Source organism: Cavia porcellus, unplaced genomic scaffold (genome assembly GCF_034190915.1).
Source record: "Cavia porcellus strain 051 isolate PalLab524CR breed Dunkin Hartley unplaced genomic scaffold, mCavPor4.1 scaffold_1, whole genome shotgun sequence".
Lineage (NCBI taxonomy): Eukaryota > Metazoa > Chordata > Mammalia > Rodentia > Caviidae > Cavia > Cavia porcellus.
In genome coordinates this window covers 165,419,237-165,437,554 of record NW_026947484.1, presented here as the reverse complement: position 1 = coordinate 165,437,554, position 18,318 = coordinate 165,419,237, and the positions used below count along the sequence as shown (strand labels likewise).

At 52.6% G+C, this 18,318-nt stretch overlaps 1 protein-coding gene across 7 annotated transcripts in view; it reads left to right on the top strand.

Moving 5' to 3' along the window:
• Positions 1 to 13,898, top strand: part of Nfia (nuclear factor I A) — a 421,148-nt gene extending 407,250 nt beyond the window's left edge. For all 7 annotated transcript variants that reach the window (XM_063259700.1, XM_063259705.1, XM_063259699.1 and 4 more), the window contains one exon: positions 7,279 to 13,898. In XM_063259700.1, coding sequence (XP_063115770.1) covers positions 7,279 to 7,296 — 18 coding nt within the window. In that variant the 3' untranslated portion in view covers positions 7,297 to 13,898. The remainder of the gene's footprint in view (positions 1 to 7,278) is intronic.
• Positions 13,899 to 18,318: the final 4,420 nt, after the last annotated feature.

Sequence of the window (18,318 nt, the reverse complement as noted above, 5' to 3'; positions counted from 1 at the left end):
GTGGTGCGGGTGGAAGTCGGAGAGGAACTGGTTCCTGGAGTGGTAGCTCTGGCAGAACTTGGGAGCAACTGGTCTGTCCACTGGACTGTCTACTGCAGTGCCCTTTTCCTTCCCAGACTCCATCTACCTGCACATGCAGGCAGCAAGGCCTCAGGAGGGGTTTGCCGGAGCTGAGCCGGGTCAGAGGCTCGGGAAGGAGGCCTGGCAGGATGGCGCAGTCAGGGGCGGCCTCGCTCTGCTGCGCTGGCCTCACTCCCACGCCTCTGCCTTTAAACAGAAAGCCCCTCCCGGGCCACTGCAGGGCTGGCCCCAAGTGTGACTGTCTGCACTTGTTAGGCAACAAGCATTTAATTAAATTTGGAATCCGATGTGTAGAAAACATACATTTTTTCATTTCATAGCTCCGCAGGAAATTGTACTCCTTCCTCCCTATTCTCCACAACTCCCTCCCTGTCAGCAGAAGAGTATTTTAATGTGAAAATCCAAGCTTACAAAGGGCTGGGCCCCTCCTCTGCGTTTGCCCTGGGGGCAGACACCAGGCCCTAAGACAGCGGCTTTCTGTCTGAAAACACAGCCAGCCTTTTATGGGCCGGAGTCCCACACGGAAAAGAGCTTATGCTATCTCAGGCATGAAAACGCACCACTTCGAGGGTCTGTAAAGCCACCTTCCACCATGCTCTTGTGCGACGGTGATGCCTCCTGAAAATCTCTGGCTTCAATGGAGTCAAAACACAGAACAGACCACAACGAGGGGTTTGGGTTCAAGGCCAGGGTTGTCCAGCCCCGCCCAGCACATCCGGCGGAGTCACCCCAGCCGGGGAACGGGCGATGGACGATGGCCCCTTAATCTCCAGGCTGCACCTCAGATCTTGGGCAGCTTCCGTGGCGCAGGCTCCCTTTAATGGACAGAATCTATTTTTCATGAAAAAGCAGGAAATAAGCTGTCTCTTTCATAAAAAGATTTACAAAATGTAATCATTGTTGAAATATTCCCTTTGAACTGCCGTGTCCACGGGGGTCTCAGCTCCCAGAGCCAGCTTCATTAGAACCCCTCCCCCTAGGCTCCAGAAGGCAGGTACGCTGGTGGCGCCTGGCTTTGATGTCCTGAATGAATGAAAGAAAAGCACAATAAAAAAGAGCTGTTGATCAAGCATAAAATACTCTTTAAGCTGACAGAATGGCAGCGTTAACACACCCTAAGCTGCTTTTAGTTTTTCCCTTTTTCCCCCTCACATTTTCCTGTGCTTTGTGTACAGTGGGGGTTTGTATTTTATAAGAAGTCTCTGATCTATGTAGTATGCCATTCGCTAACAAAAACCAAAATAGGATTGTTCCTCCTCCCCACCCCCACCCCCCACGCCTGCCGATGTCCTCCCTTTCCCAGCGCCTGGTGCGGAGTTCAGCCTTGCAAGCAGAGGCAGACCCCTCACAAACCCGAGCTGGTCCCCTTTGTGCGCTCTGGGTCCGTGCTCCAACTCTGAGACCGCAATTAAAGACAGATTTTTTATTTTCTCAGGAACTTTCTCTTGCAACTGGGGAAAGGGGCGGTATAAGCTGCTACTTTTAACTAAGAAATTATCTTTAAATGAGAGGAAACGCCTTGGGGAGCCAGGTCTTTGCGAGGAAGCCTGCTGGCTCCCTCACCCTGCGGCCCTAGGCTGTCCACATCCGCCTGGCTCCCTGGTTCTCTATGCAGCCGGGCCAGGGTCATCTCATTTCCTCTCAAGACAGGCAGAGCTGTCGCTTCTGCTTCCTGGAGCTGGAAACAGACTCAGAGGTGCTAGCTAAGTTGCTGGAACTTCTGACCAGCACCCAGTGCTGTGGGTGGTTATGTTCTGGTCCTGTGGACCTAGAGTCCTGATTCAGGACCATATTTGCACAGCCTCTGCTGAGTCTTTAAGCAAAGGCATGGGCCAGGGTGCACTTTTGAGCCCCAAAGTCTGGCTGCAGCACAGGAGACTGCTTCATAGACACTCTTAGGAGGCCTGGGGAGCCCTGCCCTGGGTGTGAGAGCCAGGCCCAGGCTGTGGAGAGGTTCCCACTTGGAACCCAGTCTGCGGGGCTGGCTTGTGTGCACTCCAAGATTTGGAGGACTGGATGCCTTGCTGGGTAAAAAGATGAGTGTTTTCCTGTCTTGAGGTTTGAACCAAAGCGAGGTCTTGGCTGGAAGCAGCCAACCACCCTCCAGAGACTGTTGGTTTGGCCACTGCACTGGGCTCACAGCGAGCAGGCTGCAGTCCATGTTCCCAGGTGACACACATGCTTCAGAGGTGGCAAGCCCAGCTGGGCTGGGAAAGGATGCTGTGGGAAGTGCTGAGCAACCAAGGGATCCTGTGTCTGCTGGGGACCTCACCCATCATCAGGGGATGTGCTAGGTGCCTGGCCTGGCCCTGGGCTCCAGAAAGCTGCACTCGACCTGTTCCTCTGTCTTTTCCCTCAGGTTTGCTCAGCATCCCATCTGCTGGCCATGGGCTGGGACCCAGGTGCCCCAGAGGCAGGTGGACTTCTTGGGAAGAAGCAGATGGAGCTCAGGCTCTGACTCAGGTAGAGCCCCAAGAGTCAGCCCTTGGGACAACCAAGGACCAGCAAGAGCTAGCTGGGCTGAGCAGAAGCCACTCTGTGCCAGTCCTGGTGACGGGGACAGCCACCGAGGGGAGCGGCTGTGTCTGGCCCGTTAACATCTAAATAGTTTCCTGCACAGTGAACAGGCCTCAGCTCGGAGTTATTGAAAACAGACTTTTCTTTAATTAACAAAATACAGTCAGACAGAAAAAGATTGGAGATCAAAGCCTGAGACTGGCAGTGCCAACAGCTGACACCTGTGCTGCACCAGCTACCCTGGACGGCATCTTGTGGTGCTCAGCCCTGCCCCCTGCTGCCACAGTGATGTAAATATCCTGGGTAAGAGTTCAGGTCCCTGCATCTGGAAGGGCCAGGAAGCCTGCCTGTGGGCAGGAGCTCCCTGCCGGCAGGAAGGTCCCAGGCCCCTCCGTTGTCACTGCATCCAGCACAGCAGAGGTGGCAGCAGAATCTCCAGGCAGAGCCCATTGAGAGGCTTCCCTCCCTGGAGCAGGGATAGCGCCATCGGGAGCGGACTGACTCGGCCAAGGCAACTCATCTGCCCTGAAAGGTGGGTTTAGTTCACCCAAACGAGGGCAGGAAACCACACCACTGGCTAAGCTGTGTGGCCAGCACAGGCAGCATCTCCATTTCTGGCCATGCCGGCCCCAGCCCAGGAGGTCCAGCAACTGTGTTCTTGAGGGGGCCAGTGGGGCGCTGGGCCCTGCACCACTTTTTCCCTGCTGATTACCTCACACGACCCACCTACCATGCCCAATCCAGGCCGCTGCTCTGTGGCCTTTGCTTAACTGTTTCATTTGACTAGCAGTTTCTGCTGTCAGCCTCTCCTGCCCTCCCTGGCCCTGCCTTTGTATGGACATGAGTCTCCTGGGTGAAGCAGTGTGTACCCAGCCTCCTGGTGACGCTGAGAGGCCATGCCCAGCATGTGCCTCCCTTGCCGTGTCCTCGGGAACTTGCTGCCCGCATCTTGGAATATAGCCCCACTCCTGATCAGCTCTCTATCAGCACTAGCGCAGTGCCCCTGGGTGCCCAGACCTCCTGGGCTTCCTCCTGGGGGTGACTCGAAACCTGAAGACTGTGCAGACCCCAGAGTCCTGACAGAAAGGGAGGCAACCTTCGTGTGGCTGTCAGCCCAGAAGCAGGAAGTGTGATCCACTCCTCAGAACACCACGAAGGGGAAGAAGTCGGCTGCAATGGTTAAATGAAATTTCATAAGTGCGCTCAGCAGTGGAGCTGTTTTGCATTACATGAGGTGAATGCCGGGAGACGCCACAGCTGCGGGCACTTTATTAAACCCTTACTCAGCACTTTCCGACCTGATGAGATTACTTCTTCCTCTGCGCAGAGCAGGAAAGCTGAGCTCCGGTCCTGGACTGCAGATGCCTTTGATGTTTCACCTTGAACGCAGGCGAGGACGCCCCTCTCCGCAGACCATCCCCCACCCCAGACGCTGCTGGAGCTAATCGTACCCAGCTGAGTGGGAGAGGCCTGGACTGGAAGGGCAGTGTCCTGCAGAAAGACAGATCAAAGCTTGTGTTTACTTCCTTAATGCAAATGTATCCTGATCCCATCAGCAGATACCACTGTACTATTGGGCTCCTGCAGATAAGGACAGAGGCTGCTTTGTAGCCCTGTGGCTGCAGCAGGGTGGAGTAGGGGCTGTCGGCTAGGAAGGCAGGGACCCTGTGAAACCCAAGCCGCTGTCAACAACTGTCTGAAGACGGGTTTTTGACCCTCCATAAATGAGCTGTGTTTCACGTGTCAGTATTTTCCCAGCGATTTGCTGTTCCACCTCAACAGTTTCACAGTCTCGGATTTCCCTTCTGTTTCTCTGGGGATGTACAGACTCACTCTTCAGTGAATGTTTTGAAATTGCACCACTTACATCACAGACAGAGTGAGAAATGGGCTTTCTCAGTGTGGTCGCTTGGTGGGCCCTGTGAACAGTGGCTGCAGCTCGCAACTGACCACGCACAGGCTGCACACCTGGCTGTGGGCTCTGGAGGGCCAGTTGCAGACCGTGCTGAGACCATCTGGCCACGCACATAGTATCATGGTTCTGTTAGAACTGGTCATCAGCTACCTCCACAGATGACTGAGTCAAAGCAGCCTCATTCAAGGGGAAAAGATCCTTCTCCCTGCGGTTCCCTGACTGACTTTCCCTCCTGGAAAGCCCTGGTCAAGTGGCTGGGTTAATTGTCATGAAGATTAGTGTGATGTTGAAATAAGTGCTAATGGTCAAATTGCAGGAGAGAAAATGTGGAAGAATGGGTTTGAGTCAGGGCCTGAAAGGGTTAATTAAGGGTTTGCACGGGTTAATAAAGACCCCCAATCCTTGCCTTAGGAGTCCGGTGATGCTGCCTCTGTTGACTGTGTGGCTGCTCAGAGCACAATGGACCCCTGTGTCCGCACATCACCACTGAAACCATCTCGGAAAGAAAGTTCGCAAGCCTCAGCCGAGACAAAAGCCCAAGAGTTGCAGTGCGCAACTCAAAACCCTGGAGTCAGCAACTTCTATTGATTAAAAACTAACCTTTAAAGTAACTCTGAGAGTGTGTGGTTAGCATTTAAATTTAAACATGTCATGAGTTGATTTGTGTTGCTGAATACCAACTCCGAAGGAGTAACATTCACATCGCTTTTTTTCCCTAATTCCCCTAAGCAGCTAAAGTATTTCATGAAATGTCAGGGGGGCAGAAGGAAGACAGGAGGGGCCGAGCTGGGCCCCTGCAGTTTTCTTTCCCATGCAAATCCGCACCCCCAAAGGAAAGTGTGCAGGGTGAAACACAATAATTAGTCCTTTGTCTAACTTTCGCAAGTGCCAGGGAAAGACAGATTAATTACATGCACAACAGTGTTGGTTTTTGGAGTGGGGGTCCCGCTTGCTCTGTAAGTCATAAATTAGGCAGAATAAATACTTCAGTGTGTTTGCAGTGGGCCTGCTACGTCAGAACCACTGGAAGGCTGGTGGGAGGAGAGCGAGGGTTTCTTGCTAATGATAGTCACGTCTGGGTCTGTCTGGTTGCTCGTAGCAACCAGACATGATGTAACACCAGGATGAACTTGAACTTGGGGGACTTGAAAAGGGAACAATAGACCAGAGCAATCAATAAAGCCTATTTCAGTGAAGGATTACAGAACTGCTCTGGTAACCTTGTCGGCAAGGCACATGCTGAATAGTAAGATGTGTGAAGAAACTTTTTTCCTCCTGCTTTGCTTTTTAAGAGAAGTGCAGAGGCACTGCAGATTTTCGTGGTGCCCTGAGGTCTAGTCCAGACATGGAGGCGTGGAGAACTGCTCCCCCTACCGACTCCCAGCACCCCTTGTCCGCCCTGGGCCCCTTTGCAGGAAGTCCAGGATGTGCTACTTTCAGGAAGTCTGTGGCAGCCACCCCAGAAAGGTGCTGCAGACCACCTGATAGGGTCTGGGGCCAGCATCCCAAGTGCAGGCCCACGCAGGGCTGCATGGCCACCAGCTCACTCGCCTTTGCCAGAGTCCCTTGGCCGCAGCTAGGACGATGTCCTCTCAGGCCACGCTGTGGTGTGCAGGCTTGAGGTCAGGAACCAGCTGAAAGCCTCAGGAGGGGTGGCTTCTGGGCTCAGGTAAGGGATTTTAACTCCCCTGGAAAGCGAAGGTGGCACTGGGGGTGCTCAGCCCAGCTCCCCAGAGCTATCCCCAGCCGTTGATCCTGGATCAAAGCACTCTTCCTTCCTGACAGTCTCCAGGACAAGGGCACACGGCCTCTCACAGGGTCCAGCAGGCCGCACCTTTTCTGACACAGGAGCTCAGAGAGTCCCGAGGCACATGCTCTGGAGGAGCCGCTGACCCTTGACCAATGGCAAATTCGATGGTTGTCAGAACGTTGCTAGCGCAGAGCTGGCAAAAGCCACGCACTTCAGTTTCACTTGGGAAACTAGTGCTCACCCATGCGTGGACACTTTGTTTACCTGGCTTTGTTTCTTTGCTTATAAAAAGAGGCCAGAAGAAGCAGCAACGTGAGACTGATGGTGTCCAGGCCAGCACCTGCCTAGGCAATGCTGAGACAAGGAGATGGCTGGGCCTGCAGACGCGTGAAGGGGACAGGACGGCCGGGTGCCTAAGGGGGAAGCTGGCTGCTTCCCGGTTGTCCTGTACCATGTCCAGAAATAGTACTTGAGAGACTGAGCTAAACAGGACAGGGATGACTGCTGGAGTCACCTGAGTCGGGGGCATCCCAGCCCTGCTCATGTTGACCTGCATTGCTCCCCACCTTTGGCCACCTTTGGCCACTTCTTCCAGTTGTTGATGCAGTACCGTGATCAGCCGGTTCTCCTCATTCCCGGGGATGCTGGGGAACCCGTCAGAGTAGCTGGAACAGCCTCACCTTCCACACCTCAACTCCTCCTGGGGAATGGAAGAGGGCACCAAGCCCCCATCCAGGGCTGGCGGCAAGCCAGCTGCTCCCCGGTGTACATCTCCATGCTGTGGCACACTCAGGACAGCAGCAGTGCCCAGCAGCCCGCAGTCCCCACAGTGCTGCTGCCGTCCCTCAGCGCTGCTGCCATCTCTCAGCTTTGTCTACTCAGTCCCCATGGCTGCAGGGCCAGCTTCTGAAACACGCGGTTGTTTTCCTAAGTCCGCAGGCTTCTGCAGCAGTGCAAAGGGTAGAGCTTGGGGCCTTGTCCTCCCGTCTAACCTCACTTCCTTTTTGTCTTGCAGTCCTGGTACCTGGGATAAAAGTCACAGCGTCCCACCACCCACCAGACAGACCACCAGACCCCTTCTCAACTCTGTAACGGACGCAACCTCAGCCCCGCGCGGCTACCACTTCACTGTCAGTGGAAGGGGAGGAAACACCGACTCAGATCCACCTGTACACGGAAACCGCAAGCATTATGGTCCAACAGCAGAGGCCATAACTCTCGGGATTTTTTTAAATACTTTAGGGACTGTCGTAATCTCTCATATGGTGCTGGAAATGGCTGGGCTTTGTCGCATGTGAAGTGTTCTGGGGCGCGGCCGAGGCACTGTGGCTGGCGGCGCCCCTGCTCGGCCGCGGCAGCACCCTTCCCGGCAGCCCGCCTTTCGCAGTGTTCCATGAATTGCCCCTCGCAGGCGTGGCTTCCCCAGCAGGCGGGAGGCAACGGCCCGAAACCTTCCACAGTAGCTGAGACCTGCGATCCGTACTCCCGGGACGGTCAGAGGGCAGTGTTTCTGTAGCGTATTGGTAAAGGAGAATGCGGTTGTGTTCCGTTTCTGTTTTCTTTCAGTTTGGTTTGGTTCGGCCGTCCGCAGTTAAGCCCATACCATGGCCCGCAAGGACAGAGCAAGTCCGCAAACGGCAAACGCTACTGCTGTTCAGTTTTCAGAAAGTTTGAGATGCTGCACTTACATTTAAAAAAAGAACAACATTTTTTCAACAATTTCAGCAATGACACAAAAATTCACTTGGAAATGGGGAAGATGGTCTGTTTTGATAGAAACTGACAGGAAACGATCAAAACAATCGAATTTTGAATTGAGTGAAGTGCAATTTCATCGGATAGCTGAATATCTTTGTAAGATAGAGATTGTTGAAAATTCTATTTTTGTTTTTCAAGTCCTTCCACCCCAGGACTCTAAATTATTGGGGTAAAAAACAGCCTTGCAAGAAAAAGGGGAGCTATTTTTGCTTTTTATGTTTTTTATTGTTAAACTTGTATCCCTTTAAAAACTGAAGGAAAATTTAAAAAAAAAAACAAAAACAAATCTAATGGTGCTTTTACCACAATATGTTAACTACATTAAATGCTAATTATTTTCTGTTATCAAAGCACATAACTAAAATGAAATCCTGGTATCTGTTAATTTTATAAGCTAGACATCACTATCATGAATTATGCCAATTCTGAAAATTTTTACATGTATCTGGCAACATAGGATTTATCAGTTATCAGACACCTCATTCTACCAGAGATCGGCCAGAGTTTTAAAGGCCTTTGCGTCCCTGAACCAGGCTATGGGAAAGTGATGATGATGATGATATGAAGAAGAAACCAATACTGACACAAATGCTGGTGCCCACTCAGATCGAGGGTACTCATTAGGGAATAACAAAAAAAAGTTTGCACCCCCACATGTCCTGTATCTTATGTAAAAAAACAAAACAAAAAAAAAAACCAAAAAAACAAAAAAAACCAGAAACAAAAAAAAAAAAAAAAATGCAAGTGATTTTTCTACCAGACAGCGAAGCACCCCTTGCTTCCCGTGCAGCTTGGAGAAGGTTCCCTATGCTATACATATATCCGCGTCCTGGCAGCGGCCGGCCGCACGTGCCCGCCGCCCAAGGAGTCTGCATGTTCTAGTGTTAGTGACTAATTTTATATAGTTAACGTAGGCTGAAGTAGAGTGCGTCACGGCACAGTAGTGTAACCCTCCTCTAGGCACTTGCCTTTAAACTATGTTCTCCAGCCCTTCAGAAGGGCCCTACTACTGTCCTATACAATCAAGTAACTGAAATTCTTGGGAAGTCACTTTGCTCCTCATCTTTCTCCCCCAAAATGATGTTGTTTTGTTTTGTTTTTTTTCCTTAATTTGCACGAAAACAAAAATTCCATATCAATGTGCCTTGCCCTGGATAGCAATTATTTGTGGAATTGTTGCACATGCGCCTCTATTGAAAGGGGTTTTCCCTCGTCAAGCATTTGGAGACACTTTTTGTAAATGTGACTTTTATGTCAGCCTTCGTGGGTTTCAACACCTAAACTAAGTAGACAGCTAGCTGTTCGCAGATAGGAGTAGTCTTTATTGTCCTGTGTGGTCAGTGGCAGTGCTATTCTGAGATCTGTAGAGGCTTAGAATATCAGTATTTTTGGATGTTGCTGCATTTTACAATTTATTTGGAGTCTTCCTTTATTTTCCCCCCAGATGTATGAAAATATGCAATACCTGCTTATGTCACGTAGAGAAGCTTAGCAATGATTAATTTTTCTTTTGTTCTTTTTAATTTGACCAAAGTCAGTGCTGCACTTGACGCAGTGTGGTAGGTGTGTTCGTCGTTGTACTTTTCTGTGAGTTTGAATGCACGCGCGCGGGAAGGGCTGGTCTGAGAGAGCAGTCAGACTGTGAAGCACTAAGCTGACCCTGCTTCAAGCAATTTCGTTCTCACAACTCTTCTTTCACAAGCAAGCCTTAAAAAAGACGACTCCTTTTTCCTCAGCTCCCATGCCCCATTTTTCTTGGCAGACTACAGTCAATCCACATTCAATAAGAAGTATATAATGCCCATTTTTATATGCACATTTTTAAACTTCCAAGTTCTGAAAATTGTTTACTGGTTATCTCTATTTAAGGAAAAATAATAAAATAAAACATTTTGGATTTTCCTACGTGTCTGGTAAGTGGTTGAATAGTCGTTTGGCGCTGTGGTACGGTGTGATTGTCAGCGTACGGTGTCACTTCCTGTAGCCAGCATACGTTGCCTTCCCCGATAGCACCTAGCTGGGCATTACTTTATTACGACATATGTGCACTAAAAAGAAAAAAAAAAAAAGAAAAAAAGGAAAGAAAAAAAAAGAAAACGTAGCAGCTTTCAGTGCTTCACAGTGAAGGGAAAAGAGCCTAGACAAACATTTTGTCAGAACCTTGCGATGAGCCAAGGTGTTACCAGGAAATTGGTTGTATATATAAGAAAACCGCACCCTTTTTTAAACAAAACAAATGAAGCAATAGTTAGGGCAGTTTTAGTTGTTTTTAGTGAGCATGTTGTAGTCATGACTGCAAAGAGAGGATAAACTGCCCACGGAGAAGATATGTAATTTGTACTGTTGTATAGTTTTATTGATCACACTGATTTATTCTACCCTATTTTATAATGCAGGACTTTTGTAATGTTGTTTAAATGAGGAAACATTTCTGTCAAATTAGCCTAGTGAAATTTCTGATTGTTCATTATAAAGACAGCATTCATAGAATTGCTTTTCTTTCTTTTTCTCCCCTGTGGGAACTGGATTTAAGTTTAAAACGTTCCTGTTTCCTGTTTTGTAAGTATTTAAATAGTTATTTTTTCTCTCAATGGTATAGCATATGCCTATGCTTGAGAAGCGTAGGTCTACTGAGAAACCATTGTAAATGGACGTTACAGGTGTGCTGTATTTTTGAAGGTATTTTGTTGTATTAAGTTTGATGAAGCTAAAATTAGGGATCTCTGAACAGATTTGCAGGAAAAATGTTTCAAAGGCTTTAAAGCACGAGGGAGGCAGTCTAGGGTGAGGATAGAGGGACGGGGCGAAGGCTCCAACACTGCGTTACCTTTTCGTTCACGTTTCATCATCTGAAAGCAGCAGGAAACTAGTTGGTCGCCATGGGCTGGGGAGAGGCAACCGCCCCGGGCGGGCCGAAGCCTGGCTGGGCGCAGGGGGCCTGGTGGAGGCCTCGCTCTGACGCTGGGCCCACGGCCCGGTCAGAGGGCAGCAAGCTGAGGTCGGCAGGACCTCCTGGGGCGTCCATTTTCTCTTTGGCAACCGGGGCGGAGGCACAGACCCTGACTCCTCATCTTTGGGCCCTCGCCTGCCCTCCTCGGCCTCCGGAGGCTTCGCACCTCACCCCTGCATGCCAGCTCTTCGCCCACTGCCCCCACCGCCTGCGCTGCCCACCAGGCCCACTGGGCAGGCTCCGTGCTGCCCATGGGCTCCAGGCTGTGCAACCCAAGCCTGCGGTCCCCCGCCCCGTCAGGCGTGAAAGACTTGAACCTGGAGCCTGGCCACCCAGCCCCGGCCACACTCACCCGCCTCGCCCATCCCGCCCTTTAGGTTCTGCGGTGACCGCACCTGAAAGTATTTATGAGACCCGAGTAAAATCCAGACTTTCCCTGGGACGCTGGGGGGAGGGCACCGAGGGCGTCATTGGTGGCTCCCACCCTGTCCTCCCATGCGGCTCTGTCCCTCGCTCGCTGGCTGTTGTCTCTTTCTTTTCCTTTCTTCCTGGGTGTTGGTCGCAGGCCTCTGTAGAGCAGTCAGCAAGGCAGGCGGCGGTGTGGGCACAGCTCTGGTGCCTCTCGCCACTCCAGGCCGCTGGCCAAAGCCCGAGCTCTGGGTCTGCTGCAGACCCACCGCCTCCGGCCAGCAGGGGCTGTGTACTCTTCTCATTAGCATTGCGGATGTTTCCCTTTTATTTTTCCCAATAAGAAATGCAGTGGGATGAAAATTGCTTTGATAGATAGCAGGTACCATTGAAGCTATTCCATAGCACTTAACTGTAGTGAATCCTGTGTCACCAGTTCTGAATCAATCTAATGTTTAATGCAAATCCATTACATGGTGCTATTACAGGCTGACAAAATGATTTACACAGATGTGACAACTTGGGCTCAATTCACTTTGCTTTCCAACAGTGTAAATGCATAGCAGTGTCTATCTGCATGAGAACTATGCACTAATCTATCTGAAGAAAACTATATCGACTTTGGTATCTACTTTCCGTTTACTTCAATCCTTGCCTTTTGGTCATTGTTATAATGCCAGCTTTAGGACAGAAAGAATTATAAGAAAACCAGCATAATACCTGATATATTAAAATGTAGTGCCTGTGAAATCTGTATTATATTGCTCTTCTGAAGTAAGATTTTTCTACACCGGTAGCCTTCGCTGTCTGTCGGTCAGGACCTCTGGTATAGGCGATGTAAGATAACCGTACAATATAGTGCATGCTCTCCATATGCTTAGTGGACTGTGTGAATATTACTCGCAGTTATGTTAGCCTTCTTTTCTGACTCAGTTCTTGTCGGCTAGGTTTAAAGGTGTTCACTGAGAACGAAAATTCTGTCTCTTCTTGATTTCCAGTGTTTTCAGTATTTTGGAGGTATACATTTACTTAAATTCAGTATTACTTGTGTTTTGTTTTGGTTTTGGTTTTCTTTTCTTTTCTTTTTCCTAGGGGGCAAGCATAGGTATTTGATTTCAGAAATCCATACCTGGTGAGACTTTTGTCTCTAAACTACATTTGACTTCCACGAACTCTGCCACAAAGTCACTCTGAGAACATTCCCAGGTGCAGAGCAGCACCCGGCCCAAGAGAGCTGCACTGCCCGGAAGAGTTTGCGTGGAGGACAGAACCTGGCCAGGTACCATGCTTGACCGCTCACACCAGACCTCATCGTGTTGAGGAGAAAGGAAAGAACGACTAAGGAATCACGTGGCTTTTCGGTTTCATGCACAGTTGCAATAGTTCTTCAACAGTAAAACTGTACAAAGTCTGGGCCTGGTTCATAGCAAAAGCTTGTTATTAACACGGAAATTTTTAGATACACTTTTTTTAGGCTCAATTTGAAACTGCTCCCCTCCCAAGTTAAATCTGTTTTTTTAACCCTAAGCCAGCACCATCTGCCTTGGATTCCCCAAAGGGTTGTGTTAATCAGGTTAGGGGACCCCGGGCTGCGCATGGGGCCAGCATGGCTGCCATGGGGCAGGGCCTGGCTCCCCACAGTCACACACCCTCCATGTGCCATGCACGTGGCCACAGAGCCCACGCCCAAGTGCTCGAGTCTGGCCCAGGCGCTGTCCAAGACTGCCAGCTGGGCACTGAGCTCTCAGATCCTGCCGGGGCCACAGCCTCTGGGAATTGAGGCCTCGATCCTGTGTTTTGTGCTCACCTTCTCAAAGTGTGCCCCCTACCGGCAGTTATCCTGGTTTTAAATGGTATTTTTCTCTTGGCAATAATAGTAATTTGGCTTTTTATCATCTCAGCGGAGGTCACAGGGCCTCTGGCCGTGGAGTACACATGTGACACAGCCGCTCTCTCACCCTGGGCTCACACGGTCACCTCTGCCCTGCCCGCCTTGCACGCCCAAGACACCAGCGGACTTGCAGGGAGCTCAGTGGGTCCCCAGGTCCTCAGGGCCCCAGGACGCCTCCCACTGTCGCCTTAGCCCCTACCCAGAACAGTTCATGCGCACAGACGCTGTCCATGAGATGTCTCAACCTCCATTTCCATTGTGGGGAACAGGCGAACACCCCAGCAGTGAGGAGAGAAACCCCTCATGACGCTGAGCAGCCCCGTGTTAATAACTTAGTCTGAAAGCGGTGGTTATGAGCTGGGCCCGTGCCTCTAGTGTACCGTATTGACCTTCATAGTTACCCTTTTAGTTTACCGTGTTCTGTGAAAATTTGTAATTGGTTGAGAATCACTGTGGGCGTCCATTCTTATTCAACTAAATCACAGGTTTTTTGAGCTGGTGTGGATTAGTTTAACTCTTGTATTCAGCCATTAGTGCTACCACATTCTCACATTACAGTACAATTACTGGAAGCAAGTACTGCATTTCCTATGCAACAAAAAGGAAAAATAAAAAATTGCTAATGCTATGTGAGCAGCGTTGTCACTTGCTGTGCATGGTGCTGGGTGGCTGAGTGACTCGTGGTGGGGTGCAGCATGTGGTGTTCCTGTGGGCAGTGTTGGACCACCCCTGGGTAAAGTACAGGGCCTGGCACCCACGGTGTTTACCTCGAGTGCCAGCCATCTTCCAGCACAGGAACACTGACATGAGTCACCTTTAGGGCGGAGAGGTTATTTTGGCTCATGGTTCCAGAGGGTTCGGTCCACAGTCAGCTGGCTCCAAAGCAGGAGCACTGTGGCCAACGGGTTGGTGAGGGAAGCTGCTCACATCATGGTGGCCGGGAAACAGAGAGAGGAGAGGGGCTAGGACAAGATCTGCCCTTCCAGGTAACGCTCTGTGATCTGTCCTCCAGCCTTCACCGTCTACAGCCCACTCAGCTGGGAACTCCTCGGTGGGTTCATCTGTCCAGCAGATGAAGGCTCTGTGACCCAGTGCCCGTACAGAAGCCTCTGGACACAGGAAGCTTGGGGCTGCTTCAGACCAAGTGTTTCACCAGGGGCTCATTGCCCTGAGAGCTCTAAATTTTGTGTCAGTGGGCCCCTCACCCCCAGGATCAGGAACAGGGCACCCCAGGTTTCCTCACAGCCTCTAGTGCAGCCTCCACATTGACTGAGGGTTCTGCCACCACCCTGAGGCATGGGTAGCAGAAGGGACTGTTTGGATGGCCGCACCTGAGGAGGCACATGCAGCAGGTACTCAGGCCTGGGGGCTGGGAGGGGCAGCATCCAAGTAGGGACACTGCATGGCTGGTGTTCAGATGCCCAGGAAAAGAAGGGTGAAATGCTAAGAATCCAGGGCAGAGCTGAGGGTACTGGGGCCTGTGAGGAGGAGGCAGGGCCAACCAGAAGCCCCACTGTCCCCTGCTGTGACTCCGGGCAGAGCTGAGCCCCATTGGCTTCCTGAGGTCTTGGGAGCTGTGCAGTGAGGGAAGCTGGAAATCCCGGAGCCTAGACAAATGCCAGCCCAGACCAAGAGGTGAGCAGGGAAACCTGAGAGACAGGGACCCAAAGGCAGGGAGCCTAGCTCCCATTGCCACACTGAGTGGTACTGACCGCTGTACCCTGGCTGCTCCTTGGGTCAGCAGGGCATTCAGGCTGAAAGCACTCAGCTGAGACAGCACAGAGCACGGGGAACATGGGGGCAAGGGGGAGAGGCCCACAGGAGGCTGAGGTGGGAGACTCAGGTGGAGGAGGAAGGGGCGGGGCAGTGGCCATGGGACGCTCCACAGACCCTGTGGGGCACAAAGCTCAAGAGTAGGTGGGCCTTTGGGCAAGACCAGGGTTGGCCCTGCAGAGCAGCCGGCACCCCAGGGTGGGGACAAGAGATTCCACCGTACCCTGCATCCCAGAACCCTGTGCTGAGCCCCTCCAGCACCATCCCCAGGCTCCACCAGATGGGGTCACAGAACCAGGACTCCAGGGGCCAAGGAGTGGAGAGCAGAGGGGAGGAGACCCGGGAAGGCAGTGGGTGTTGTTGGTACCCTGAGCACACTGCTAACAAGGAGGAGAGCAGTGTCCATGGCCACGTCCAAGTTCCGGGCACCAACCAGCCCGGGCATTCTGTGGAGGGGGAATCGAGGCACCAGGCCTGTCCTGACTCAAGCAGTGGGGAAGGCAGAGTGACCAGAGCCCAGGATCAGGCACCTCACTGCCTGGGGTGGAGTCCAGGTCTCATCTGTGAGCTCGGTGGGGGTTGGCATGTGCCTCAGTTTACACCCCACAGTGCTGTCACATTAACCCTACCCCACAGGCTGTAAAAGGAGCCATTCGAGAAGCAGAGAGCCAGGGTTATGTCAAGTGAGCTCTCACCCCACCGGACTCTTGGTCTCCTGACCCATACATGAGCAGAGCCCTCTCCTCCCGTGCAGGGAGAGGGACTGGTAAGCAGGTGCAGGGGGTCCAGGTCTGCGGAGGTCTGGAGCAGGCCTGAGTGGGGGCCAGTGGAGCACTCCTGACTGACCACTTGGGGTTGGTGGGCAGGGTTGGTGGAGAGCGGAGGATGGGACGAGCCAGGCTCCTGCCAGCACACACTCAGAAGGCAGCGGAGCCCTGGGTGCTTGGAGAATCCATGTCCAGTCCACCTCCGACACATATGCCTGCATCACCTCTGCTTCTCACCTGGAACGTCCAGTGCAGCATGATGCAGAGCTGGCCTTATCCCTGGCTGCACTGCCTTTTGCTCCAGCCAGCACCACACAGGGTGGGACACGCTGGGTCTGAGCCCCTCTGTCCCCTTGGCAGTGATGTCCCACCTAAGGTCGCCCCCCTCCCGTTACTCTGAGTCAGCCTCAGCTACAGCCCCATCTCATGGCCCTCAGACAGACGCGGACCCTGTGCAGGATGTGCAAAGGACCAGTTCACACCTGCAGCCAGCCAGGCTTCACATGCCTGATAGGGCTGGAGATGAGGCCTCAACCCAGGGGGCTCCTCTGCACCCCAACTCTCAGCACTGGCATCTTCCTGGCCACCATGCTGCAGAGCTGGGTCACTCCTTCCCATGGATTTTTGGAGGGTTCTGGTGCCCAGCCATGGGATCAGAGCAGCTCCTCCCTCGGAGGTCAAGTCAGCAGGCTGTCTCCATGGTGATGGTGGGGTACACTGAGGCCCCCTCAGGTTTGAGCCCTGACCCCAAAGCCGTGAACAAAGCAGTAGGGCTGAGAACGACAGCCTGCCCACTCTGCCCCTGCTCCTAGCTTTCTCAAGGGCTAAACAAAGTGACACTGCCAGCTAAGGGCAGGGCAGGACCAGACTCCTGTGCCACTCTGGCTTGTGTGGGGTTTCCTGGGGACAGAACAGGGGCACAGCATGCTCCCCAGTCTGCAGCATGGTGCCCTTCCTCTTTCCCGTCTCGCCTTGGCCTAGGCCACAGGAAATCACGAAGACACTGCATGTGCCATCACAGAGCAAGGCCGTGGTCCCCTGAAGCCCAGGACTGGAGCTGGCAAGGTGGAAACACCAAGCTCGGACAGAGAGCAACCATGGTCCGCAGGCGCTGAGACTGGTGTCACGCCAGGCCATCAGGCAGAGACTGCTGTCTCTTCTGCCCTGGAAATCCCAGCCTCACATGAGGCTCTGCTGCATCAGGATTTGCTCCCCAGGCTGAGAAGCCTACAGGATATGGCCAGGCATCAGTAGGCAGGCATCTCCCAAAGTCGCCGCACTGACTTGCAGGGGACTCCACCCAGGTGCCCATGTGTCCACGAGGACTCCATCCAGCATGAGGGCATCCGGGGCCCATGTGTCTTCCTTGCAAGGACTCTGGTCAGGTTGGCCACCTGGAAAGTCCCACTTCATGGGCATCCTGTGACTAGGGTGCAGAGCTGCCCCACTGGTCACTCACTGCTTGTCCCACAGAGATCTGCACCCAGCTGGGCTCTCAGGAGACTTGAATAGTGTCGGCCATGACCCAGGACAGCACTGATCCCAGTCTGATGAGCCCAGAGCCTGAGATGGCCAATTTTCAATGAGTTGTGAAAGTCACGGTAAGAAAACTCATTTCTCTCATGACCCTGCTGCACCCTGAGGCACACACACCAAACAGGGTGGGTGACGTGTGCCTCCACACACCTTATCCTCTCCTCCCTCGGGGGCGGGTGGCCTACAGGGACCTCGCCTACCCACAGAGCAGGCGCCACAGTCCTTCTGCACTCAGAGGTTAGGAAAAGCATGGGTAGCTGTCACACACACAGCTACACTCACCCCAGAGCAAGACCCAGCCCACACACATGGGCTACACTGGACCCAGTGGTTGCCTGGTGCCACTCGGGTTGTGGCCAGAGTGGGCAGCATGGCCATGGCCACCACATGATGGTGTGGGGTCCTGGTCCACTGGAGCTCCTGCCCCTGTCCCCACACAAAGAGCCATGGGATGGCCAAGCCCCAGCAGAGCCATGTCAAGCAGGGATCTTCAAGAAGCAGAGCCCACAGGCTGGATGTTGGTGTCTGCATCCGTGTCTGTCCACACCCATCCATATCTGCATATCCACATCCATATACATCTGCATCCGTGTCCATATCAGCACCCATCTCTGTGGTACATGGAATTGTGGTGTCCATGCCCACACTCTGCTCTTCGCCAGCTGAGACTGACAGCGTGAGACCCAAGAGGGAGGCTGGCTGGTGTGGGCTACAGGCAGGGTGAAGCGCTGTCATGGGACCACCATGGCCTGGCCCACTCCGGCAGGTGGGGTGGCAGGTGACAGGTCTTGCTTCCCCAGCCCCGTGATCCAGCCAGGCCCTCAAAGATGAGAGAGGTTTGTGGGTCTCCAGAACCAGCAGTGCAGACGCATGCAAGATGGCCCTCAGTGGACCTCCTTCCCCAGGGCCCAGACCTAACAGTTGCCATCCAGCAGTGCTCTCTGTTATGTAGCCCCCAGCAGCTCTGCGCTG